Source organism: Epinephelus lanceolatus, chromosome 12, assembly GCF_041903045.1.
Source record: "Epinephelus lanceolatus isolate andai-2023 chromosome 12, ASM4190304v1, whole genome shotgun sequence".
Classification (NCBI taxonomy): domain Eukaryota; kingdom Metazoa; phylum Chordata; class Actinopteri; order Perciformes; family Serranidae; genus Epinephelus; species Epinephelus lanceolatus.
In genome coordinates, this window is record NC_135745.1 from 9,149,571 (window position 1) to 9,171,539 (window position 21,969).

The 21,969-nt window shown below is 40.3% G+C and overlaps 1 protein-coding gene across 5 annotated transcripts in view; it reads left to right on the forward strand.

Moving 5' to 3' along the window:
- The window catches only part of astn1 (astrotactin 1), a 591,813-nt gene that overhangs the window by 551,027 nt on the left and 18,817 nt on the right, over nt 1-21,969 (forward strand). For all 5 annotated transcript variants that reach the window (XM_033650224.2, XM_033650225.2, XM_033650227.2 and 2 more), the window contains 3 exons: nt 12,254-12,389; nt 15,832-15,932; nt 18,598-18,781. In XM_033650224.2, the coding sequence (XP_033506115.2) occupies nt 12,254-12,389; nt 15,832-15,932; nt 18,598-18,781 (421 nt within the window). The remainder of the gene's footprint in view (nt 1-12,253; nt 12,390-15,831; nt 15,933-18,597; nt 18,782-21,969) is intronic.

Consider the following 21,969-nt stretch of genomic DNA (forward strand, 5'->3'; position numbering starts at 1 on the left):
TGCATTTCAATATGTTATGAAAAACTACTCAAAATGTGCTCATTTTTTCTTGCCAGCAGTCACTTCCAAGATGGGATAAATCATCAGACCTCCATTTCCTTTTCTGATTCAGAGTGTCTTCAGCTGCTGTTTTGCCACAATCTTTAATTTGTTCACTATATAAAAGAAATATTTCTTTTTTGTGACATATTCGATCTCACTTAACACACTTAACATCAAGACTTGAAAGATTTTAATAGATAATAATTGCTTTGGAACCCATAAAAAATGTCTTTTCCTTTTTGTGCTGAGAGTCAGTAAATCAAGGATATCCGTTTCCTGGAAAAGTTCTTGGGAAGGTTTTTGTATCAATTCAGAAGATGTGCAATCATAATGAGCAGTTTGCAACCTGGGCAGAGATGATAAAATGGCTCAGGAATTAAGCCTATAAATGAAATAATCTGCAAAAGTTCTGAATTTTTCACATTCTGTTTTCTCAAGAATTTTCAAGTTCATAGTACCTGTCACAAGCTGGCCAAGTCAGCAGCCATCAAGGTTGAAGTACTGCTCTGATTTGCTTCCAGAATCAGTTTAATTTTTTTAAGCTGTCTGTCAGCAATCAGTGCACGAGAGAAACATTTTGTTTCTATGTGTTTTTTTTTTCACTGGTGTTGAGTCATGTCCATAAATGCCATGGCAGCACACAGTGTTCACAGAGTTACACGTCTCGTTTGAGTGAGATATTTGTTATAGTCGAGTTAGGTGCACTTTCTGTTCTTCTGGCCAGCAGGCCACCCACATAAAGCATTCCTTTCGCCATGACAGTGCACAGCGGGGTTCCTCAAACTGTTTTCACTGGGCTGGGTACCACAGTTCTGCTGCTTCAGGTGGTTAACAGGCAGGAAAGATGGAATTGACAGGAAAGATTGGACAGATAAAGAGTGGATGGCAGCTCTTGAACCGCAGAGTAATAATGTACTGCGCCTTAGTCCACCGCAGTGTGAAGTGATCCAACTGCTCTAAGGTACTTTCATATTTTCAGACACCCATATCTGCACCAACGCTGTGTTTTAATGAGCTTATGACTTTGAGCAAGGGCTTGTTAAAGGGTTCACAGACACTCGGTTTTAAGCCAGTCTCCTCCTCCAACTGCTGCTCAACTTAACAACATGTGAGAAAAACGGTTTGGGAGTGAGAGCAGACAGGGATGTGAGTATGTGATAATGGATCATCCATCTGTACTTGGCTAACAACTTTTTAATCACAGTCCGTTTGACACTGCCAAAGGCAAAGTACGTGCCTTGACATCAGTGATTGAGGTGAGGCCAAACATGAAATATGGTTCACGAGAGCAATATAACGAATTTTCTGGACAGGAGGAGAATTCCTGTGTATCACAACTTGGGGTCTTAGGTTTGTAGCTTTGGCTATTATTTTTGGTTAACTTTGTACTCAGCAAATCTCTGAGATCTGAGAACACACTAACATTGCAGCAGTGAAGTCCAAAAGAGCAAGAATTTGCCAAGTATTGTAAGTCAAAGTTGAGCCAGGAGGCCAGTCTGTAAACTGTGATGGATGTTTGCAACAAATTGGGTTGGGATGAAATTTGATTGCTCATCTCTGTTCTGTCTTTCTAATAAATTTGGCTAATCTGGGTTTATTTACAACCTGTCTAGTACTCTGATTGCTTGGGTTTCTCTCAGAGCAGAGGTCGGTGTGGATGGCAGGGTGTGCAAGGTGTCAGACTGTGACCCTAGAGAGCAGTGTTTGCATCTCATCTCCTACCACCAGCCGATTATGGTTTCTTTTCAACATGATTATGCTAATACAAAGTTTTAGCAATGTAATTTGTTTAAACTGACATACTGCATATGTTGCAAAGTTACTGTATTTTTTGAACAAGACACCCTGTTTATGTTTCCTTCCTCCCTGCAGCAGAGGGATGTGTTCTGCTAGTTGTCTTGTGTTTTCTAAATCAAGGCCCAGGCCTCTAACCCAAGGACACACCAAACTGACTTCAGAGAACTAGCAGCAACGAAGACCTCCTGCTGCCTTGCCTGACGTCAGGAGGCCACCTGTGTCTAAGTCACCTGTGTCTTAGCCAAAGAGAAACCCATCACAAAGATTACAGCCATCAGCCAACCAGTGTGTACGTTCTGTGTCTACGTCAGAGGAAATAACTCTCAACACCAGCAGGCAACTGTAGTCTGTATTTGTCATTCAAAAAGGGAAAAGGGAAGACTGTCTTGATTCTAGTTAGCCAGTTAGCCCATTAACAACACAGAACAGAACAGAGCATATTTACCATGCGCCAGTGAACAATATCACAAACCGTCAAGAGCTCTACGACTAAAGAAAAATAATCTTACCTTATGTAACAAGTTTGTTTTGGTCTCACACCCTCTCAGCTTTAGTGATTTGTTTACTTTCCTCACTTCCATTACTCTTCTCGTGCAATGAGCTGAATTGTCAGTTAGAGTGATTTCAATCACTGATGGGTTCTGCCGTCGCTGATTCAACAACAAAAGGCAAAGGTGAGGAATACACTGCACCGACAGGGGAGACAGATGCTTACCAATGGCCCAACATTGATCGACGGCCAACCGTCAGGTTGGTGTGTCAGGGCCTTCAGACTGTTGAAGCCTCATATTAGCTTTAACTAAACTTGAGAATCCCCCTTGAGAATTACCATGATTAACAGCTGTCCCATTTAACATGGCATAAGTAATTAGCTAGCAGGATTTATGTGAAGACACACCGCACAGAAAATAAACTACTCTGTTCTGTGGCAGTATGGGGGCCCAAGGCCAAAATGATGTAAACTATGGTTTTAACCAGGGCCGCTGCTGGCCATTTGGGTGCCTTACGTGTAACACACGCACACACACACACATACACAGCGCTCAGTCCTGGTCTGCGTCTGTGTTTCTGTTGGCAAGTGTCAGTTATATGTGGGGGATGCCCATGTAAAAGCCTATATTAATGGCAAACGAACCAAACATCCTCTTGACATTTGCAAAGGCATTGCAGGGGCGTCGTTTCAGCAAAAGCTAAGGTATGGCAATATGACATGACGTCACAGAGCTACTGATGATGGAGTTTCAAAAATATGAACGTATATAAAACCTCACTTTGGTCTTTGACCTGTCAGAAGAACATACTGTGCTATTGAAAACTGGACATGAAGCTGTTTCTCACATTCATAATACCTCATGTCTGCATGTAATGCACAACTTGGTGAGAGCAGTGAAAACATCCGACCTATTTCGGCGCATATTTCAGCACCACGGACAGCGAGCGGACATTTAATTATCATTAGTCATGTGTTTAACTTTACAGAAAATAAAGAAAATAAATTAATTACAAGCTCATTTCTAGAAGATAACCAAGGGGTCCGGTGTATGAAACACAGTAAAACAAAGGCCAATTTGGTACAATACTGTATAGGCAAATTTATTGGAGTGTCTCCAGAGACCGAAAATACAAGCTTAACATACCGAAACCCCACATACAATCAGACAGGCTTCAAGACATCATTTAGACAGGCTGTCTACAGCAGAAGGGCAAAATGCTTTTACAACACATAGATACCGTATTTTTCCAAATAGTAGCCCGGGCGTTTTTTTTTCACAAAATTGATTTTGACCCCAGGCATTTAAAAGAACCAGGGGCTATTTGCTCAAGGCTTTTATATGCAGGCCGTTATTTGGTTACAGTTCCTGTCCAGTATGTTTTTAGTGCAAAAATACTGTATAATGTAGGGGTGAGTTAGTGTACAAAAATCTCTAATCTCTAAACATTTAGAGTGGGTCATTTTTTTCGTGTACACGGGTTTCACCGCTGGGTGGTGCTATTGCATTATACCAGTAAAGCCCCAGTTATCCGAATACCAACCGAACGGGCCATTTAACCAACAGTTACAGGCCACCACACCGAAATATCGCCATCCCGACGGTCCGCCATCCCGAATTCTGGTCCCTGAGTCCTGACAGTAAGCTATGGCGAGCCTGTAGAAGCTGTATTCCCCATGCACGTCAGCGATTTTCACCGGGGACGCACGTGACTAATTCAGGCTGACATTACCTGTTTTTCATCGAACTCTTCTGGTAATTTCATTAAAAGGCATGGCATATAGGTCCACAGTAACTTATTATTATTATTATCATTATTATTATTATTGGGTCTTAGAAGAGTGGGCTACAATGAGTACCGGGCCATCAAATCACAGCATCCGTGGTGAGAGGACACGGAATTGTGTGCGCTTTTACGCACGCAGGTGTAGGTGATCACGGATATTTGATGTGGGAAAGATGTAGCCAGATGTATTACCTGTTTTAGATACGTGGCTGTCTGTCCGACCGTCCGTCCGTCCGTCCGTCCGTCCGTCTGTAGCAGAGTCATGTGCACCACTTCACCACCGACCCCTGCGTAAATGCGCAAACAGTCCCTCAAGGAGGGACAGCCATGAGGCAATGAATGAGGAAATAATCGCCCGGGCGTTTAATCGGACCGGTGTTTAATATGCAAAATGGGGTCGAACCCCCGGCGGCTATTTGCCACCGGGCGACTATTTGGAAATATATGGTAACTCACAGAACTCAAAACTCATGGAGGAGCGAAGTGGCAAACAATTTGATTCAATAACACTCGTATTCACTGATGAGCATGTTATTGACCTATTTAAGTGCAATACAATGAAAACAACCAGCCAGTGCGCCTCGAGTAATGACTACAGAACCTCTCTCTCTTTTTTTTCTCTCGATTCCAAGGTATGGCAGCTGCCATACCTCGCCATACCTAAATGACGCCTATGAGGCATTGGCTATATTGGTGATTGGCAAAACCCTATCAGCAAGTGGGACTGTAAAAACCAGGGTGTTCCCTCCAGTTGATACTGTACTATGTTTCGGTCAAAAGGGGGCGAGAGAGAGGGAGCAAGAGAGCTACATGGCATGAACAGAAAGTCAGACACAACCCGACACATAAATCCTTTTATATTTCGAGTAATCATGTACATCATGTTGCCTAAAATGGTCTAATGGTGCCTATTGCAGTTGTGCTTCATCTTGAATTTAGATAGTTCACCATTATGATTATGATAATCATTAGCTGTTTTAGTGCCCCCTCTGGCACTTGATAGCCTACACTTAGCATGTCGTGTACGTGTATGTGGCAGCAGTGCTGTGCTTAACACTAAACATGCCCTGAAGCTTCAAGGGTCATAAGAGGTCAACCCGTTTTAATTCCCGGGGCTTCCGATACAGCAGCCTAGCATAGGACCACTGACTAAGCTGCCATATTTGTGGAGTTGGGAGTGAGGACATGTTGGACAAGCAAGAAGTAGCCCACTTATTTGAGTCTGTATGGAGATGACATGCGAATAATGTATTATCATAGACTTTAAAACCCTAAACGTATCCTTCAATCAGCAGACCACAAAGTGTTAATCATTTTTGTGATGTTCTGCCTTTTGGAAGCCACTGATAAGCAATGTCATGCTAACAGTAGGGGCACCAGATCAGAACAACACTCATACTGGATTTTTCATTTTGAAAGGTTTTAACAAACCAAACAGCCATCCTTGTCATCTAAAGTGGATGATTTGTCGAGTTCAGTACATATATAGACACAATACAGTACAGGCAGCTCAATTACTAACAGCCCTGTTCAAAAAGCACTACATTGTTCAGCTGCAGTGGTCATGAGGTGAAGTAAAAAAAAAATAAAAAAAAAAGGCTGCCAATCTATTAATGTATCCAGCCCCTCGAATCAGCGCTCTCACAGTGAGATGTGACAGAAAAGTAAACACAGGAAATTGTTTAACCCTTTTCTGTCCTGTGTTTTTCTTGCTCTCTACTACAGCTGAAAGGGAAAATAATAATAAAAAGCTCCATGCTGCTTTCTCCTATTTTTCCAGCCACTAAAGAAATTGAATTTGTTCCACGAATGGTTAAGAAAATGAGTAAATCCATTCCGAGTTACACCTAGACTGTTTTTATTAGAGGTTTAAGTGTGTGTTATTTAGCCTCATAAAGGCCTGCAGTATGAGACAGTTGTGGTAAATACAGCCAGTGCGAAATACAGTAGCTACTATTCTTCCAAAGCCAAATTGAATAGCTTATGTTGCTCAGACAGACTATAACTGTATATGAAGATTGATGTGAGTTGCAATTTCCCATTTGGAGCTCAACTTGCTCAGATAATAAGAGAATTACTCGACATATTTCCAAACTGTGTTCTCCGGCGAGGTTTCAAACACTGTTTCCTTTTTATACGCCTCCTTACACGCTAGACAGACATTCCAACCGGCTTTGCAATTAATATGCTAAGTGGTGCAAAGCCTCACAATGTCACTTTTCATTTACATCTCCAGCACTGTTTATATCTTTCACTCGTGTGTCAGTCTCTGTGCTGGGTAAACAGGTCTCTCTGACAGCTGCTACACACGTTTTTTTCATCCTCAGGTTCTCTCTCCATGACTCCATGGCACTTGGCCTGCTGTTTACCAGCTGGTGACACCGGCCAGGGTCGACAGGGAAGACATAGGTGACCACCTCAGAGCATCCATCACTCACACGTACACATATTTACACACACATGCAGGCACACAGAGAGGGAAAGCTCTTGTGGAGGAAAGGCGCAGGTGACCACCTCGGGGCGTCCATCACTTCACGCACATGTTGTATAAATACACACAGACAGGCGCTGCTTGTGTAGCGGAGGGTCACAGATGACCACCTCAGAGCACCCATCACTTCACACACCTTTGCACACACACACACACACGTAGACTTGGCTTTTCCAAGCAGAAGGTTTTTCCCCTTACAGTGAAACACACACCTCGGTGGCCAAATGCCCTTTTGACGTATGCAGTGCCAGCTGGGAAAACATAGCTCGGTGCATGTGTCACCAGCAGCCTGGGCAACAGGAAAGAAGTCCTGAGGAGGAGGTGATGGAGGAGGAGGGGGAGGAGGAGGTGGAGGTGGGGGTCAGAGGGTTGCTTTTCTCTCATGTGAGATTCTCAGGTGAATACAGGTGCTATTGCTAATTTAGTGGTGTGATGGTAGATTGGTATACTGCACCCTCCACCTCTTCAACCTAAGTGCTTCATTACATGAACAAGTCTTGCATTCAGAATTTTACTTAAGTAACAGTACAGACGAAATAAAAGTTACATTATAATAAAGTTTAATCAATATTCATTATATATTTTTCTGCCTCCTTGCTGGGGACGGACATGGCTGGAGGCATCATGTCTTCAGGTGTCTACCCATCCCATTCGTGTAAATGCAAAATCTCAAGAACACCTTGAGGTGATTTCTTCAAATTTGGTGCAAACGTCCACTTGGACTCAACCATTCTGATTAGATTTTGTCCGTCAAAGGTCAAGGTGACTGTGACCTTCTGTTTGTCATATTCTCGTGAACGTGATACCCCAAAAACACATTGAAGGCAATTCCTCAAATTTGGCACAAATGTCCATTTGGATTTAAGAATGAACTGATAACAATTTGGTGGTCAGAAGGTCAAGGTCAGTGTGACCTCACAAACATGTTTTTGGCCATAACCCAAGAATTCATATGCTAATTATGATTTAAAAAATTCCCAGAAATGCCTAATAGCAAAAAATTATAGCATGATTTCAGTTTACATCCAAAAGGCCAAAGGTCAACTTGACTGTGACATTGATTGTTCTGCAGAAACACTTCTCTGGCCGTTACTCAACATCATAACTCAGAACAGAACAGAAGTGGAGACATTTTGTCAGATATTGAATTCGTGACTCTAATCTTGAAACTCTGCTGATTGTATAGATCTTCTATGCTGCCGGGCTGAAGATAATATTTAGAATATGTAGCTTCTTTGCAATAACATTAATATTTATAGCATTGTCAACTGCCATGTCTACATACGAGTCTGGACAGACATGGATGTAAAATGTAACTACAACTTGACTGACTCACAGAAACATATAACCACAAGACAGTAATTCTAATTTTGTTATTGGATTAGAATTTCTGATGTATGTGAACAATGTTCAGTGTTGTAGGTGGCCACCTGGACCTTTAACCACGTTATATACTATTAGGTTTAATCTGTAATGACTGTAGACTGTAACAATAATGGACGTAGATACCGTGACCTCACTCATTGGATTGTGGACTCCCATTTTGAAGCCTCCAGTTTGGCATTTGGTTGTCGCCATCTTGTTGTTTTTTGAGCCAGTGGTGACCATATTGGGCCATGAGGCAGGCGCTGTGGACGAGTGAGGGGTGGGTCTGACTGAGAAGTTGAGGACACTTTGACAGACAGCCTGTAACTGAGAGTGGCCTGCCCTTAATCATGCATAATTTTACGACTTGATAAAATGTAAATGGGTGAGTTGAATAAAAATGAATCCTCTGCACAATAGAGACCAAAACTGGATTTGGCTGTACCAGGCTGTAAACATGTTTATTTTTGCTGTAAAGTCGGGCAGTTTAACATGGGGGTCTATGGAGACTGACTGGCTTCTGGAGCCAGCCTCAAGTGAGCATTCAACACCAACAATTGGTCTCCTTTAAATATAAGTACTGGAGTAAAAGAGTACAGAATGTCCTCATGAAATGTAACCGTGCACAAGTATAAAGCAGCCTGAATTTGAAATGTTCTAAAGTACAGAACCTCAAAACTGTACAGTATTTAAATAAATGTGCAGCTTTACTGTGTTTTCCACTACTGGTGTGTTCACAGGCCAAAACAGAGAGAATAGACAAACTTGCTTGTTAAATAAGGTTGGATGGAGCCTTTGCACCTGTTGAGGTAACTGTGGTCTGACGTTGATCAACACTTGTGAAACCCTGTGGTGCCTCGGCTGTAACACTGTAAACAAACATTACGCCATAGTCATCATCTCCGTCTGGAGGTGCCCTTCCTCTAGTTAGCTTGCAGCTATCATTCTATCATAGTTTCATAATGTGTATGGTATGTTCGTTTATATTTTCAGCCAAACTTATGCACAATTAGCTAGATCCTAGCTTGCAGGTGTGGAAAAATAACAAGGGAAGGGATTGAGTTGATTTTTTTTTAAACAGCACATCTTCCCAGGGAACTAAACCTATTGCTGGGAAGAAAGCTCTGCCTTAAAAGCTAAAATCAGAGAACAAAAATCCCTGTTGTGCAGTTAATGCCATAGGCTATTTGAAATATTGTAACATGACTGGCTGCAGGGACTTGTGTATCTGTGTATTTTGGGAAGGTTTACTGTAAAACCCTCTGCCCAGAGGTGGGTATGCTACATATTCTACATCTTTGCCTTGACTCTACTGCTTAAAGCTTTTTCAGATAGTGTAAAAATAGTATTTAATTTGATTTTATTTATTTTACAAGATTTTTGTCATACGTAGATAAAGCTGATATTAAAAACTACCCAATAATTCTTTGCCCACAATTCCTTTTTTAATCATGTTGCACATGTAATCTAAAAATAGTGTATTGTAAATTTGTTTTACGCAAGAGCTTCACTTCACCTTGATTTTATTAGGGGTTTTTTAAGGTTTTGACACCTACTTAATGCGTGTGTTGTTTTTATAACCTTGTAGATGACGTCAAAGACTTTTTTTTTTTTGAGCCGTCAGACAGTTGCAGATTATGGAAAAGGTGTGGGAAGTAGACCCAGAGGTGAGAGAAAACTTTTAAGCTAAATCTCTGCTGGGGAAAAGTGGGTGGACAGTGAATAAGTAACACTTTTCTCCCTCAGGTCAGGGTGCCCTTGAACACCTATCTGCAAAAGTAAAGTTAACTGAATGGACTGTGTGACACTGAGCACGCTGTTCTTTTTGCCTTTTTCAGAGTAAATGAAACTTAATGGCTGAGTCCAAAGGTGCTTTTTCTTTCCTCTAAGCAGGTGTGAGCAATAGCCTGGTTACTGCTGTCAAATGTATCTGACCATGACTGTATTTCATCATTCTGACAGTAAAATCTCACTGTCACACATGTTTGATATCTTCTGAAGGGAGACATTCTCACCTCCAGTTGACAGACTTTCTGCTTTTACAAAACAAAATAAAAATCAGCACTAGAACTCTGCAAAACAGCACCTGACATTTTCACTTACACAGACCAGCCCTACATGTACATATTGTACTTCAAGTCTGTGTGTTGTGGTAGAGCGGAGCATCTGTTTTACATTTTGTTAAGGTGTCTGTTTACAGTGCAGCAGTGTTTCATGTCAAGTTGCGTTAATCTAGACAAAACAAGCATATCCCTGTACTGTATGTACTTTATTTAGCCCTTATCTTATCTTAATGTACCTTAAAACATTTTAATTCACTAAATCATACACAATATTTACATTTACTCAACCTTCTGATCTTGTAAAGTGCAGTCCTGTTGCTAAGTCCAAATAACACTTAACTTTGACTTAAATTTAGATTTTTATAACAGATTTCAAAGCAAAGTTACTGTTTGTTGAAAACTAAAATAGCAGGCAAGAAGTCTAAAGTTGTTTTGAGGACATACAGTGCCCTCCAAAAGTATTGGAACAGTGAGTCCAATTCGTTTACTTTTGTTGTAGACTGAAAACATTTGGGTTTGACATCAAAAGATGAATATGAGACAAGAGATCAACATTTCAGCTTTTATTTCCAGGTATTTACATCTGGATCTGATACACAACTTAGAAGACAGCATTATTTGTAATGGAACACAAAATTTTTAGGTGAGCAAAAGTATTGGAACATATAAACTTAAAATAGATTAAAGTGAATGAGACTTAATATTTAGTTGCAAATCCTTTGCTTTCAATAACTGCATCAAGCCTGTGACCCACTGACATCACCAAACTTTTGCATTCTTCTTTTGTGATGCTTTTCCAGGCTTTCACCGCAGCCTTTTTCAGTTGTTGTTTGTTTTGGGGGGTTACTCCCTTCAGTCTCCTCTTCAGCAGGTAAAATGCATGCTCTATTGGGTTTAAGTCTGGAGACTGACTTGGCCAGTCTAAAACCTTCCACTTCTTGCCCCTGATGAACTCCTTTGTTGTTTTGGCAGTGTGTTTTGGGTCGTTATCTTGCTGCATGATGAAGGATCTCCCAATCAGTTTGGCTGCATCTTTCTTTAAATTAGCAGACAAAATGTTTCTGTAGACTTCTGAGTTCATTTTGCTGCTGCCATCATGTGTTACATCATCAATGAGGATGAAAGAGCTCGTCCCAGAAGAAGCCATGCAAGCCCAAGCCATGACATTACCTCCACCGTGCTTCACAGATGAGCTTGTATGATTGGGATCATGAGCAGATCCTTTCTTTCTCCAAACTTTCGCCTTTCCATCACTTTGGAAAAAGTTAATCTTTGTCTCATCAGTCCATAAAACTTTTTCCCAGAATTTTTGAGGCTCATCTCTGTACTTTTTGGCAAATTCCAGCCTGGCCTTCCTATTCTTCTTGCTAATGAGTGGTTTGCATCTTCTGGTGTAGCCTCTGTACTTTTGTTCATGAAGTTTTGTGCGAACAGTAGATTGTGATACCTTCACTCCTGCCCTCTGGAGGTTGTTGCTGATGTCACTAACAGTTGTTTTAGGGTCTTTCTTTACAGCTCTCACAATGTTTCTGTCATCAACTGCTGATGTTTTCCTTGGTCTACCTGTTCGACGTCTGTTGCTTAGTACACCAGTGGTTTCTTTCTTCTTCAGGACATTCCAAATGGTTGTACTGGCTATGGCCAATGTTTGTGCAATGGCTCTGATTGATTGTCCATCTTCTTTCAGATTCACAATTGCTTCTTTTTCACCCATAGACAGCTCTCTGGTTTTCATGTTGGTTCCACCTCTAAATGCAGTCTGCACAGGCAAAACCTATCGTACCCAATCTGAAACTGAGCTCAGACATTCAGTGCTATTTATTGTTTGAATAATTAATGTAACTGGGAGACACCTGGGCAACAAAACACACCTGTCAGTCACATGTTCCAATACTTTTGCTCTCATGAAAAATGGGTGGGTTCAAACAAAAGGTGCTATCTTCTAAGTTGTGTATCAGATCCAGATGTAAATACCTGGAAATAAAAGCTGAAATGTTGATCTCTTGTCCCATATTCATCTTTTGATGTCAAACCCAAATATTTTCAGTCTACAACAAAAATAAAGGAATTGGCCTCACTGTTCCAATACTTTTGGAGGGCACTGTAAATCTTACATTTCAAGTAGTCTCTCCTCAAACTGTGCATGAATCGCTTTCAACTGAAGTCACTGGGTGAATTATGACTTCTCAACACAAATGTGTCTGTCTCTCTGCCACAGAAACCCTTTTGAGCTTTGTGGATGACATCCTGTCTGGGGCCAGGTCTCCATGTGTGATGCTAGGGGATATCCCCAACCTCCTGTCCTCCTCCATCAGCATGATCATTCGTTGCCTGGAGCCTGACACCACATACATGTAAGTCACTCTTTTTTTCCTCTCATGAACATGTAAACTAAACAACATGATGTAAAGTAAACATACCCAGTTACCAGATCTCAGTCCAAATTAGTTCTAGAAGAAGCTTCTGCACTGACAGATGTGTTTAGATTTAGGGTGAAGCAAATCTTTGACTTACTACTTGACTGTTTTGAATGTTTAAGTATGTATTGTGTTTGCAACGAAAAAAGTTGCCAAATTAAGTATAATCAAAACTTTTTACTATGCATAGAAACAATACTTGCATTTCAGTGTGTTGCTGCTAAACACTATTGTCCACAATGCACTGCACATAGGAAATGGAGTAGGTTATCTTCTCACAGCTGGAGAAGATTAGAGTAATTGTGAATGTGGTGAGACAGCTCCAGAGAGGCCATTGAGAACAAACAAGAAATCATCTTTGGGAAAATATTTGCTTTTCTCTTTGTGAAGTTTAATTGTCAGTGTCATTCAAAGTCACCGTTTAATTGACATTTTATGTTGCTGACAATGCATCATTTCCTGTCAGAATAAAATGCTGCTTTATTGTATACTAACTACAAAAACATCATATCATAAAGTAGTAAGTACTAGTAGAAGTAGTAGTATGTACAATAAGTATGTAGTATGTAATTGTAATTGGGAGTTAAAGTTTATTGCCACAAACAGAATGTACCAACAGCAACTAGCTGTAGCTAGCAACATACAAACGTTTCTGTGCATTTGTGAAGTGATTAGCCATGCTAAAGTTAGCAAAAAGAAAGCAGGGGGAAATACAGTAGCTAGCTTAGCTCCCAGGTTGGTGTGTTTAACACATGTAAAAAGCCTATCAGCATTCACTTTGTACTTGATGCAGATTTTTGCCTTGTTCTATTTGCGCAAATTTGACAGCTTGAATTTTTTAGTTGACTTTATGTTTAAAAGTATGGCCAGTTTAGAGGTGCCAGAATGTGATTTGTTTTCGTATGTTTTTTTTTGTTTGTTTGTTTTTTAGCTATCTTTTATAAAAACCCTCAACACTTCATTCACTTAGCTATCTGTCTTGAACAAATAAAGGCAAAATTTACATTGATCTTCTTATTTAAGTCAGGGTAAGACAGCAAAATGTGCTCCTTCAAGCATCACAAACACCAGAGTAGGGAAGAATCAAGTGGGATGCATTGTAAGAAATTTCTCAAGGGAATTTCTTCACTTCCCAAATGATCATTTCTATATTAATTTCTCACCCCGTGTTGCATCGAATTTGTAAAAAAAAAAAAAAAAAAGAAAAGAATTCTCGCCTGCCACAATGTTCAACGAACAATCCAAAAACGGAGAAAAATCCTTGATGAATTGAGGTCGTAGTGGTCCACACAGCTTGTGCAGTATACTCCAAGTCTTATTTATCCAGTCATATGACTGGATAAATAAGTTCAGTATTTTTGCTAAAATCTTACCATTTTAAGACACTTTGCACATAAACAGTCTTGAGCACAGATGAGTAGTGCGCCTGTGTAAAACATGAGGAAGTGTTTTAAATATTACAGTTTTAGTGAAAATGCATGTGTTTGGGTAGTACTGAGCATACATCTGGATAATTGAGACTTGTGACTATACTGTACGAGTTGCGTGAGACTTTGTGAATGGATGTTTTGATAAAGTTTTGCTGTTGTTAAACTTGGACCCCTATGACTTCTATTCATCAAGACTTTGCTCCCTTTTTGGATTCTTTGTTCGCCAGAGGTGTGCAAGAAAACAAAGTTTTCTTCTCAAAATCAACTTAAAATGGGGTGAGTAACTGCTAAACAAATTATGATGTGGGGGGTGAAGTATTCCTTTAAACAGTATCTTTGTTTTACTTCCATGGGGGTATCAACATTTCATATCAGAGTGCCTGTGAAATACCTTCACATACCATAATGCATATTTTAAACAAATTTTTTTCTACCCAAGCATTTGAGGCTGCTTTCATCCAACAATCTATGGAACTTTATTTATTCTAACTTTCTATAAATTCTTCCTCAGTGATTATGCAGTATGTGCTTATCATAAGTCAAACAAGGCCAGTGGGTCAAATAAGGGCTAAGTCAGAGGTTCATGACCACAATATGTTTTCCACATGTATTTATAGTCCTTAGGGAAAGAGTGAGTTTATTTCCAAGTGAAGTCCTCACATACTGTACTAACCACTCACTAAATGTGTTGGGTGTGACACATTGACTGCGCAAGGTAACTCAGGGTTATTTCAGAGCTAGGCATTACACCAAGGGTTACAGCTATGATACATTATTGGTCTTGCATTACCAGAATGAGTTTGGATGTGGATAATCTGTGTAATTTTAACATAAGGTTGAAGCTGAAAAAAATAATTGGTATCTGAAATAATTCTGTAGTCCACACAAGGATGTTATAATATTATAAAATTATTTATTTTTTAAAAAACTGGATGTAACTTTCAAATAGTTCTGTATTCAGTCTGTGTATGTGCAATGTAATGCAGTAACAAGATGTAGCGCATACACACAGATACACACACCAGATGCTCAGATGCTCTCATACACATGCTGACACTTATAACACAGACAGCCTGCCAAAAGGGAAGCTACACACACTTTGTAGAGATGAAAAGAGGTAGATTAAGGTGGAGTGAAAGAAATGGAGAAGTAAGAGGCAAAGTTTGGGGTAGAGAAAGAAAAAGGGGGAATGAGTGAGAATAAAGATGGAGTGTGAAAGCAGTTTGGATGTATATGGGCTGAGAGAGTAGCTACACATGCTCTTTTAATCCCCAGCATCAGTGGGACTCCTGCTCTCTCCATCCTGTCTGGCAGCTCATTCATCTCTTGGAGCTGAGGCCTCGTCGCAACCTTCAGGGCGCCACACGCTCCTTATATTTTCTATGAAGACAGAGCTCTTACAAAGCTTGGGATTGGTGCCTTATAGGGGGAAATGTATTGTGTGGGGAGAAGTATGCATACGCTGTTATGTAAGCATGACACAGAAAACACACTCTGCAGCTGCATCAAAAGCCTTTGAAGACATACTGGAAAAGTTTCAGTGTGTTTAAGTCTGTTGCTCAAAATATATCAAGTTTTTCTTTTCTTCAGCTCTCTACCTTGTGATACTGTTTCTAAACCTTTGGAGCTGCAGGTGGATGCAGTTTGTGTTTTGTTCACTAGGTGGTGATATTCATTCAGTGAAGTGACGGGTTAATAGCCCTGAAAAGGAGTGCTTATTGTCAGTCTGGCACAAGTGAAAGTTCTGTATTGATAATGCAGGCTCTCATCTCCAGCAAAGGGAGTCTGTACCTCGAATTAACATCTGTGTAAAATGATCATGTGATGTTGAGACAGTAGATTCATCACACTCCATTGCTGGGAATCTATATGGTTTTGCACAAAATCATTTATCACTCACAATCAGCAGCAGCTTTTCTAAACAGTTTCATGTATGTTTATGCGTCTAGGTTCCGGCTGTGGGCAGTGGACAACACAGGGCGGCGTTCCAGTCCAAGTGAGGTCACAATCAAAACTCCGTGTCCAACTGTGGATGACGTCAAAGCACAAGGTAAGGGATGGGGCTAAAGTCAAAGAAGGTGAATCATCTTTCAGTAGTGATCACAGGTGGCTCACAGAGATGAGTTTCATGTTCCAACACTGTATAAATGCTTGAGGTGACTGTGACACAAAATAAGTTTAACATCTACATTTTTCTACATTTTTGTTCAGGCTTTGTGTGATTTAATATGTTTATTGTATTAAAGAGATATAGTCAGTCAGAGATGACACTGAGGAGATAATGTTTCTCAGTTTTCTAGTAACCAGATATAAGTATAGCTGATTCAAAGGACAGACATTTGCTCTTTCTGTTTGCAGGTATAATTCAAGACCTCACAAAACAGATCTTAAAGATCAGTTCATAGAGCTAGTCATAAAGTCACAGAGAGGTAGTTTTCCTCTCTGGAGTAGGACTGTTTATAGACACTAAACTACTATTCCATGAGGATATTGACTATAAAAAAATGTTATTCCATATAGTAAAAAATTAAAGAAGACTGAAAGTTGAAATGTTTTGCCACTCAGTGTACTAGAGAGAGATTTATAGCAAAGATGTTATTGCGGATCCAGTTCTGATTTGAATCAGCCATTGCGAAAATGCTCCAACCAGTGAAGTGTGATACTACTGGCTCATGCTGTTGATTTTAATGCCTGGAAACACATGAATGGTGTGAAATACAATATGCCCACTCCGTGGCTCTGTTTTGAACACTTTACTGGCATTGTTAACCAGGACAGGTGATTATAAAACAATTCCCCATCTGAAGAAAAACTTCAACTCAGTCTGGCTTTAGATGAATATGCTAATGATTTATTTATTAAAATTTGTTATTAAAATCAAGATGCGCATGTAGAGTGACATCTGTCTTAATAATCTAAATTGCAAAGTGGGGCTGCAGTAGAAATATAGAAGGGTGAGACCCCACAGATTTGTTCTATTGTTCTACAGAATAGTGGAGTATTTATTTTAGGGAAAAGTTCTTCCCCAAAAGGAGGTAGCACTTAAAATCCTAACAGTGTCTCTAGAGCTGTAACGATTAGTCCAGTGGCTGATTTGTTGATTGACAGTAAAGTAATCAGCAACTATTTTGATAATCATTGAGTCATTATTTAATCGTCATTGTTCAAGCAAAAATGTCCAAAGTCTCCAGCTTCTCGATTGTGAAGAATTGCTGCTTTTCTTTATTATATGATGGTAAACTGAATCTTTGGGTTTTAGACTGTGGATCTGACATACAAGACATTTTAGGACATACTCTTGGGCTTAATGAAAAGTGGATCTGCATCTTGCACTTTTTCCTGACATTTTACAGACCGTATGATCAGTCGAGTAAGTAACTGGAAGATTAATCGAGCAATTTGATGAAGGACAGGAACACTAACAATCAATCAGAATTCATCTGAGTTTACATGGTGTCATGTTCCACGTAGCAGAAAGCATCACGTTAGGTTCATGCTCAAATGTACTTATGGCTAAGATGGACAGGGGAGCTCCAGAGTATACTGAAGGTCCATCTCTGGAGCTGCTGTCCGCCCATGTACCAGCCAAGTAGTGTCCTAGCCGAGGGGAATGAGGTGGAGGGACCATGCAGTAAGCTAGTTAGCTAATTCAGGTCCATGTCACTGGTCCGACAGCCCATTGGTCCGACGGTCCGCGGTGCTGAACAGCTCCCAGCGGACGTATTTCTGCTTTGATGGTGCGCCGCGACCGGCTCTGGGTCAGCTGGGAAAGGCTTGAGGCGAAGCAGGCTCATGGCTTATGTGTTTGTCACTTTATTTTTCATTTTAACCCACACCATGATCTTTTCCTAACCCTAACCAAGTGGTTTTTGTGCTTAAACCTAACCAGACCTTAACCACAGGGCATCATGATGATTTCGGAACAATGGGTTTAATATGGTCGGAACAATGGGATGTCGGACCAATGGGCTGTTGGACCAATGGGCAGTTCCCAGCTAATTCTTGACCCAGTTGTAGTCTGATAAATGGTAAATTCATCAAATTCAATGTCCCATATTCTTATGAGACAACTGCTGACGTAACAACCAGTCACAACCGAGCACACAGCAGAGTGTCCCACCATCCATCCATTCTAGCATCAGCATTTTGTCCGAGGCACACTGCCAAACAGTCTTTGGCGCCGATACAATTCGTCTTGTCCTTACTGATGGTTTTATTTGACGTTCACCAAGATACAATCAAACTGATATTGACTCATACGATGAACAAAATTTGTCTCCAAAGACGGCAGCTCGTAACACGGAGTTAGAGTCTCCTTATTCCTTTCCTCTTTTTGAAGAATGTTGTGAACCCATATCCCTCTGGTTTTCGATTTGTTTTTCTACATCCATTTTTCCAGGCCATCGACATAGCTTGAGCACATAGCATGTGCTTGGCGCCATTGTTTACAGAACGTTATTGTTCATCAGTGTGTATGCTCACATTGAAATTGTTATAGTTACTGTAATAGTTATTCTTGGTGTGGACAGCCCAGACAGCAGCACGGCAGACCTATGTCCAGAAAAAGCTGAGAATTCAACACAAAACGAAAAACGTTGCTAATTACTGATATCCTTTGTGACTATACACTGACATTAAAATTGTTCATACACATTTTCAGTTATAGCTGCCATGATTCTATGTGAAGTTGTCTATGATTGTGTTTACCCTTCCAGAAATAGCCGATAAAATCTACAACCTGTTCAATGGTTACACCAGTGGGAAGGAGCAGCAGACAGCCTACAATACTCTGATGGACCTGGGTGCTCCCACGCTCCACCGCGTGCTCTACCACTACAACCAGCGCTACGAGAGCTTTGGAGAATTCACCTGGAGGTGTGAGGACGAGCTGGGACCCAGGTACAGTTTTTATCATTTGACCCCCCTTTTTGTGTCTTGAAAATAAAATGATAAGAGTTTTTCAAAGAAAGACAATAGATAAAAGATCAAAAATGTACATAGGGTGGAAATTGATTGGACATCTTATAAGCACATTTTGCTTTGACACTGCAGTAGGTTAAAAGGGAAAACAAGAGAAACGGTAAGACTGTCAAATGTTTGGAATTCAGTTTGTATTTCAGATGTGCCCACGCCTCTGATATGTAACCTCAGATCAGAAATATGCATTCCTTCCAGTAAATTGATCATCAGCTTTACGGTCAATTTATCAGAGGGACCCGACATATACAAGACTGACTCAGGACAGCCCTGCAGCTCTGTCCTGAGTCACACTTTTACAGAATACCAAAAGACTGAGCCATTTTAACAATGTGTTGACTGTGATCACTGCAATCAGTCTCTGAAATTACAGAGATGTGTGTGTATGTCTGTGTCTGTGTGTCTGTGTGTCTGTGTCTGTGTGTCTGCGTGCACATTTGTGCCCTTTCTCTGTTTATGAGTTGCCCTCCCACCAAGAAATTGCAATCTGTCATACTGAACATTGAACAATAACAGTACAGCCGGGCTGCAAGATTGAAGAAAAGTGGCAACTAGACAAAAGTCTGGCTTGGTTTGGTGTGAACACCACTTGTCAACACAATTTGAGCACAAGATCTTTTCAAACATGAAATGGTCACTAGCAACGCCAAATATGTAGGAAAACCCGGACACTAGATTAGCTACTACAACATATGCTAGATTTGGACTGGACCAAAATGACATATAGGCTCCACTGATAATTACTTTACCCACATTAGTCATGTAAAACTCTTCCCATCCTGATGACTCATACTGTACTGTGTGTTCCAATACCCATACTCCTATGCTATTAGTATGCCAGAGGAAGATTTAGTATGTCCCAATACATAGTATGTCAGATGCGGTGTGCCAAAAATACCAGGCTGTTCTACTGTATCTAATCACATTTTGCAGTATGCAAGCCATCATGCTTTTTGGGAATGTTCCGACCCTCAGTCTTCTGTTCAGCAGAAGATACAGTATGTCACATCAACTGAACCACAGACAGATGACAGCCTGTTGACAGCTGTCAGAGGCTGCAATGACAGATGACAGTGCACTCAAGTGACTGATGAGCAGTCGAATCGTAATAATCAGACTATCAATTGTTTACAGGTCCAGTGTGTAGGATTTAGGGGCATTTATTGGCAGAAATGATATATGATATATTAATGTTCGTTGTGTACCTGTAATTTTTTTTCGTTGTGTACCTGTAACTTTGTTTACACAATGTTGAACTCGCCCACCCTTACGCTCTGCGTTGCAGTGACGCAGACCTCCTGTCAGTTTCTGTATACTGACACCATTTCCCTCAGTGGAAAGGAAGCTTGTATTTACTTGTATTTCACGGAAAAGAAACAATAAATTGTGAGGACAGTAAAGCCTCCACTGAAATAGAATTTTAAGTCTTGTGTGTGATTTATTCTTTACGGATTTATAGTTCAGGATTTATCCTGGCTTCATATGAGCAGAGGAAATCTCCGATCTTCGCTAGGCTAATTTATACAATGTAGCATGCCATAGGCTGGCGCTAATAACGTTAGCATGTTGTATTTGCTTGGAAAACGTGTTTAGTATAAGACAGTTGATTGGTCAGTGAATTTTGTGAGTTGTAATGGAGCCAAATTGAGTGCCCTTACCTTTGTTAAATGTTGCTGTTGTCCCTGGTTTTATATGAGACAAGGGAAAGATCGCTAGCTGCCAGGCTAATTTATAGGCTACAATTTAAAATGCCATAGGCTGGCACTAATAACGTTAGCATGTTGTATTTGCTTGGAAAACATGTTTAGTATAAGACAGTTGTTTTGTCTGTGAATCTTGTGAGTTGTAATGGAGTCACATTGAGTGCTGTTACCTTTGTTAAATGTTGCTGTTGTCCCTGGTTTTATATGAGAAGAGGAAAAGATCGCTAGTACCCAATTTGCGTACTTGTGTTTGAAATTGTCTCTATTAAGCCATATTTAATGTGTGTTTTGAATCAACTAAACTTTACAGCACTTAGAGTCCTCCACTGCAGACTAGTGTTTTGGAGGTGTAACTGCAGAGTGACAGACACGCCACCGCAGAAGTAAAAATAACGTGCAGATTTTTTTTTTTTTTTTTCCCACGACTAATCGATTAGTTGAAGATTATGTACGACTTCAGTCGACCAACATTTTCTTTGGTTGACTACAGCCCTAATGATATTCATAACCATGTTTCATTGCTTTAGAATGAGACGTTTACATCTACATATGGAGCAGGTCCTCTTTCGCAGAATCCACCATGTTGTTTCTACAGTAGCCCAGAATGGACAGATAAAACACTGCCTCTAGATAGGGCCATTCACATTTTGTGTTTTTGCATCAGCATCCATAGTTCTGCTACACACTTGGCACATGGGAGAAGTTTCAGTTAAAACTACATACGTTGCAAAGTAACAACAGCAGAGCACCCCAGGTTGACCTGTGTTTTGACTGGGTGAATAATGTTTTGTTGTGTCTCCAAGGTAATGGATATATGAGCAAGAGGGTCAGAATTTTCAAGGCATAATTTTATGAGAAGTAGTAAGGGCAGCTGAAGTACCTGTTATTCCATATAAGCTACAGCTTCAGCTACAGACTTCATTCACAATCTCAACTAGATGCAGAAGACTTGCTTCATAACATCATGTGTGCTGATCAATTCATAGCCTGTATTACTAAGCTGCCTGGCAGGTTTAAAGGATAGGGCTTCTGATATTCCATATGTTCCTTATTGACCAAAAATCCCATTAAAAGACCAACAATGATGTAGCCTACAAACAAGTACTGTGTGTGTATGTGTGTATCAAAGCCTGATACAGCCTCTTCCTCTGTGTTATAGAGCTCCATTGTTGCCCAGAAGCTAATTAAAAATGCATCAGTGAGCCACACTGTTGCACTGGGTGACATGTTCCTTCACTGCAGTGAACACAGCCTCTGTAGTTTACTTTGATTCAAGTCCAACATACATTGTTCTGCTGGACATGCTCTTGTATTGAATCAAATCTGAGCAATGTTTGCAGCTGTTTTCAGAAATTATTTAGCATTCTTTAAAAAATGAAAGATTTATGACCATTTTTTACAATGTAT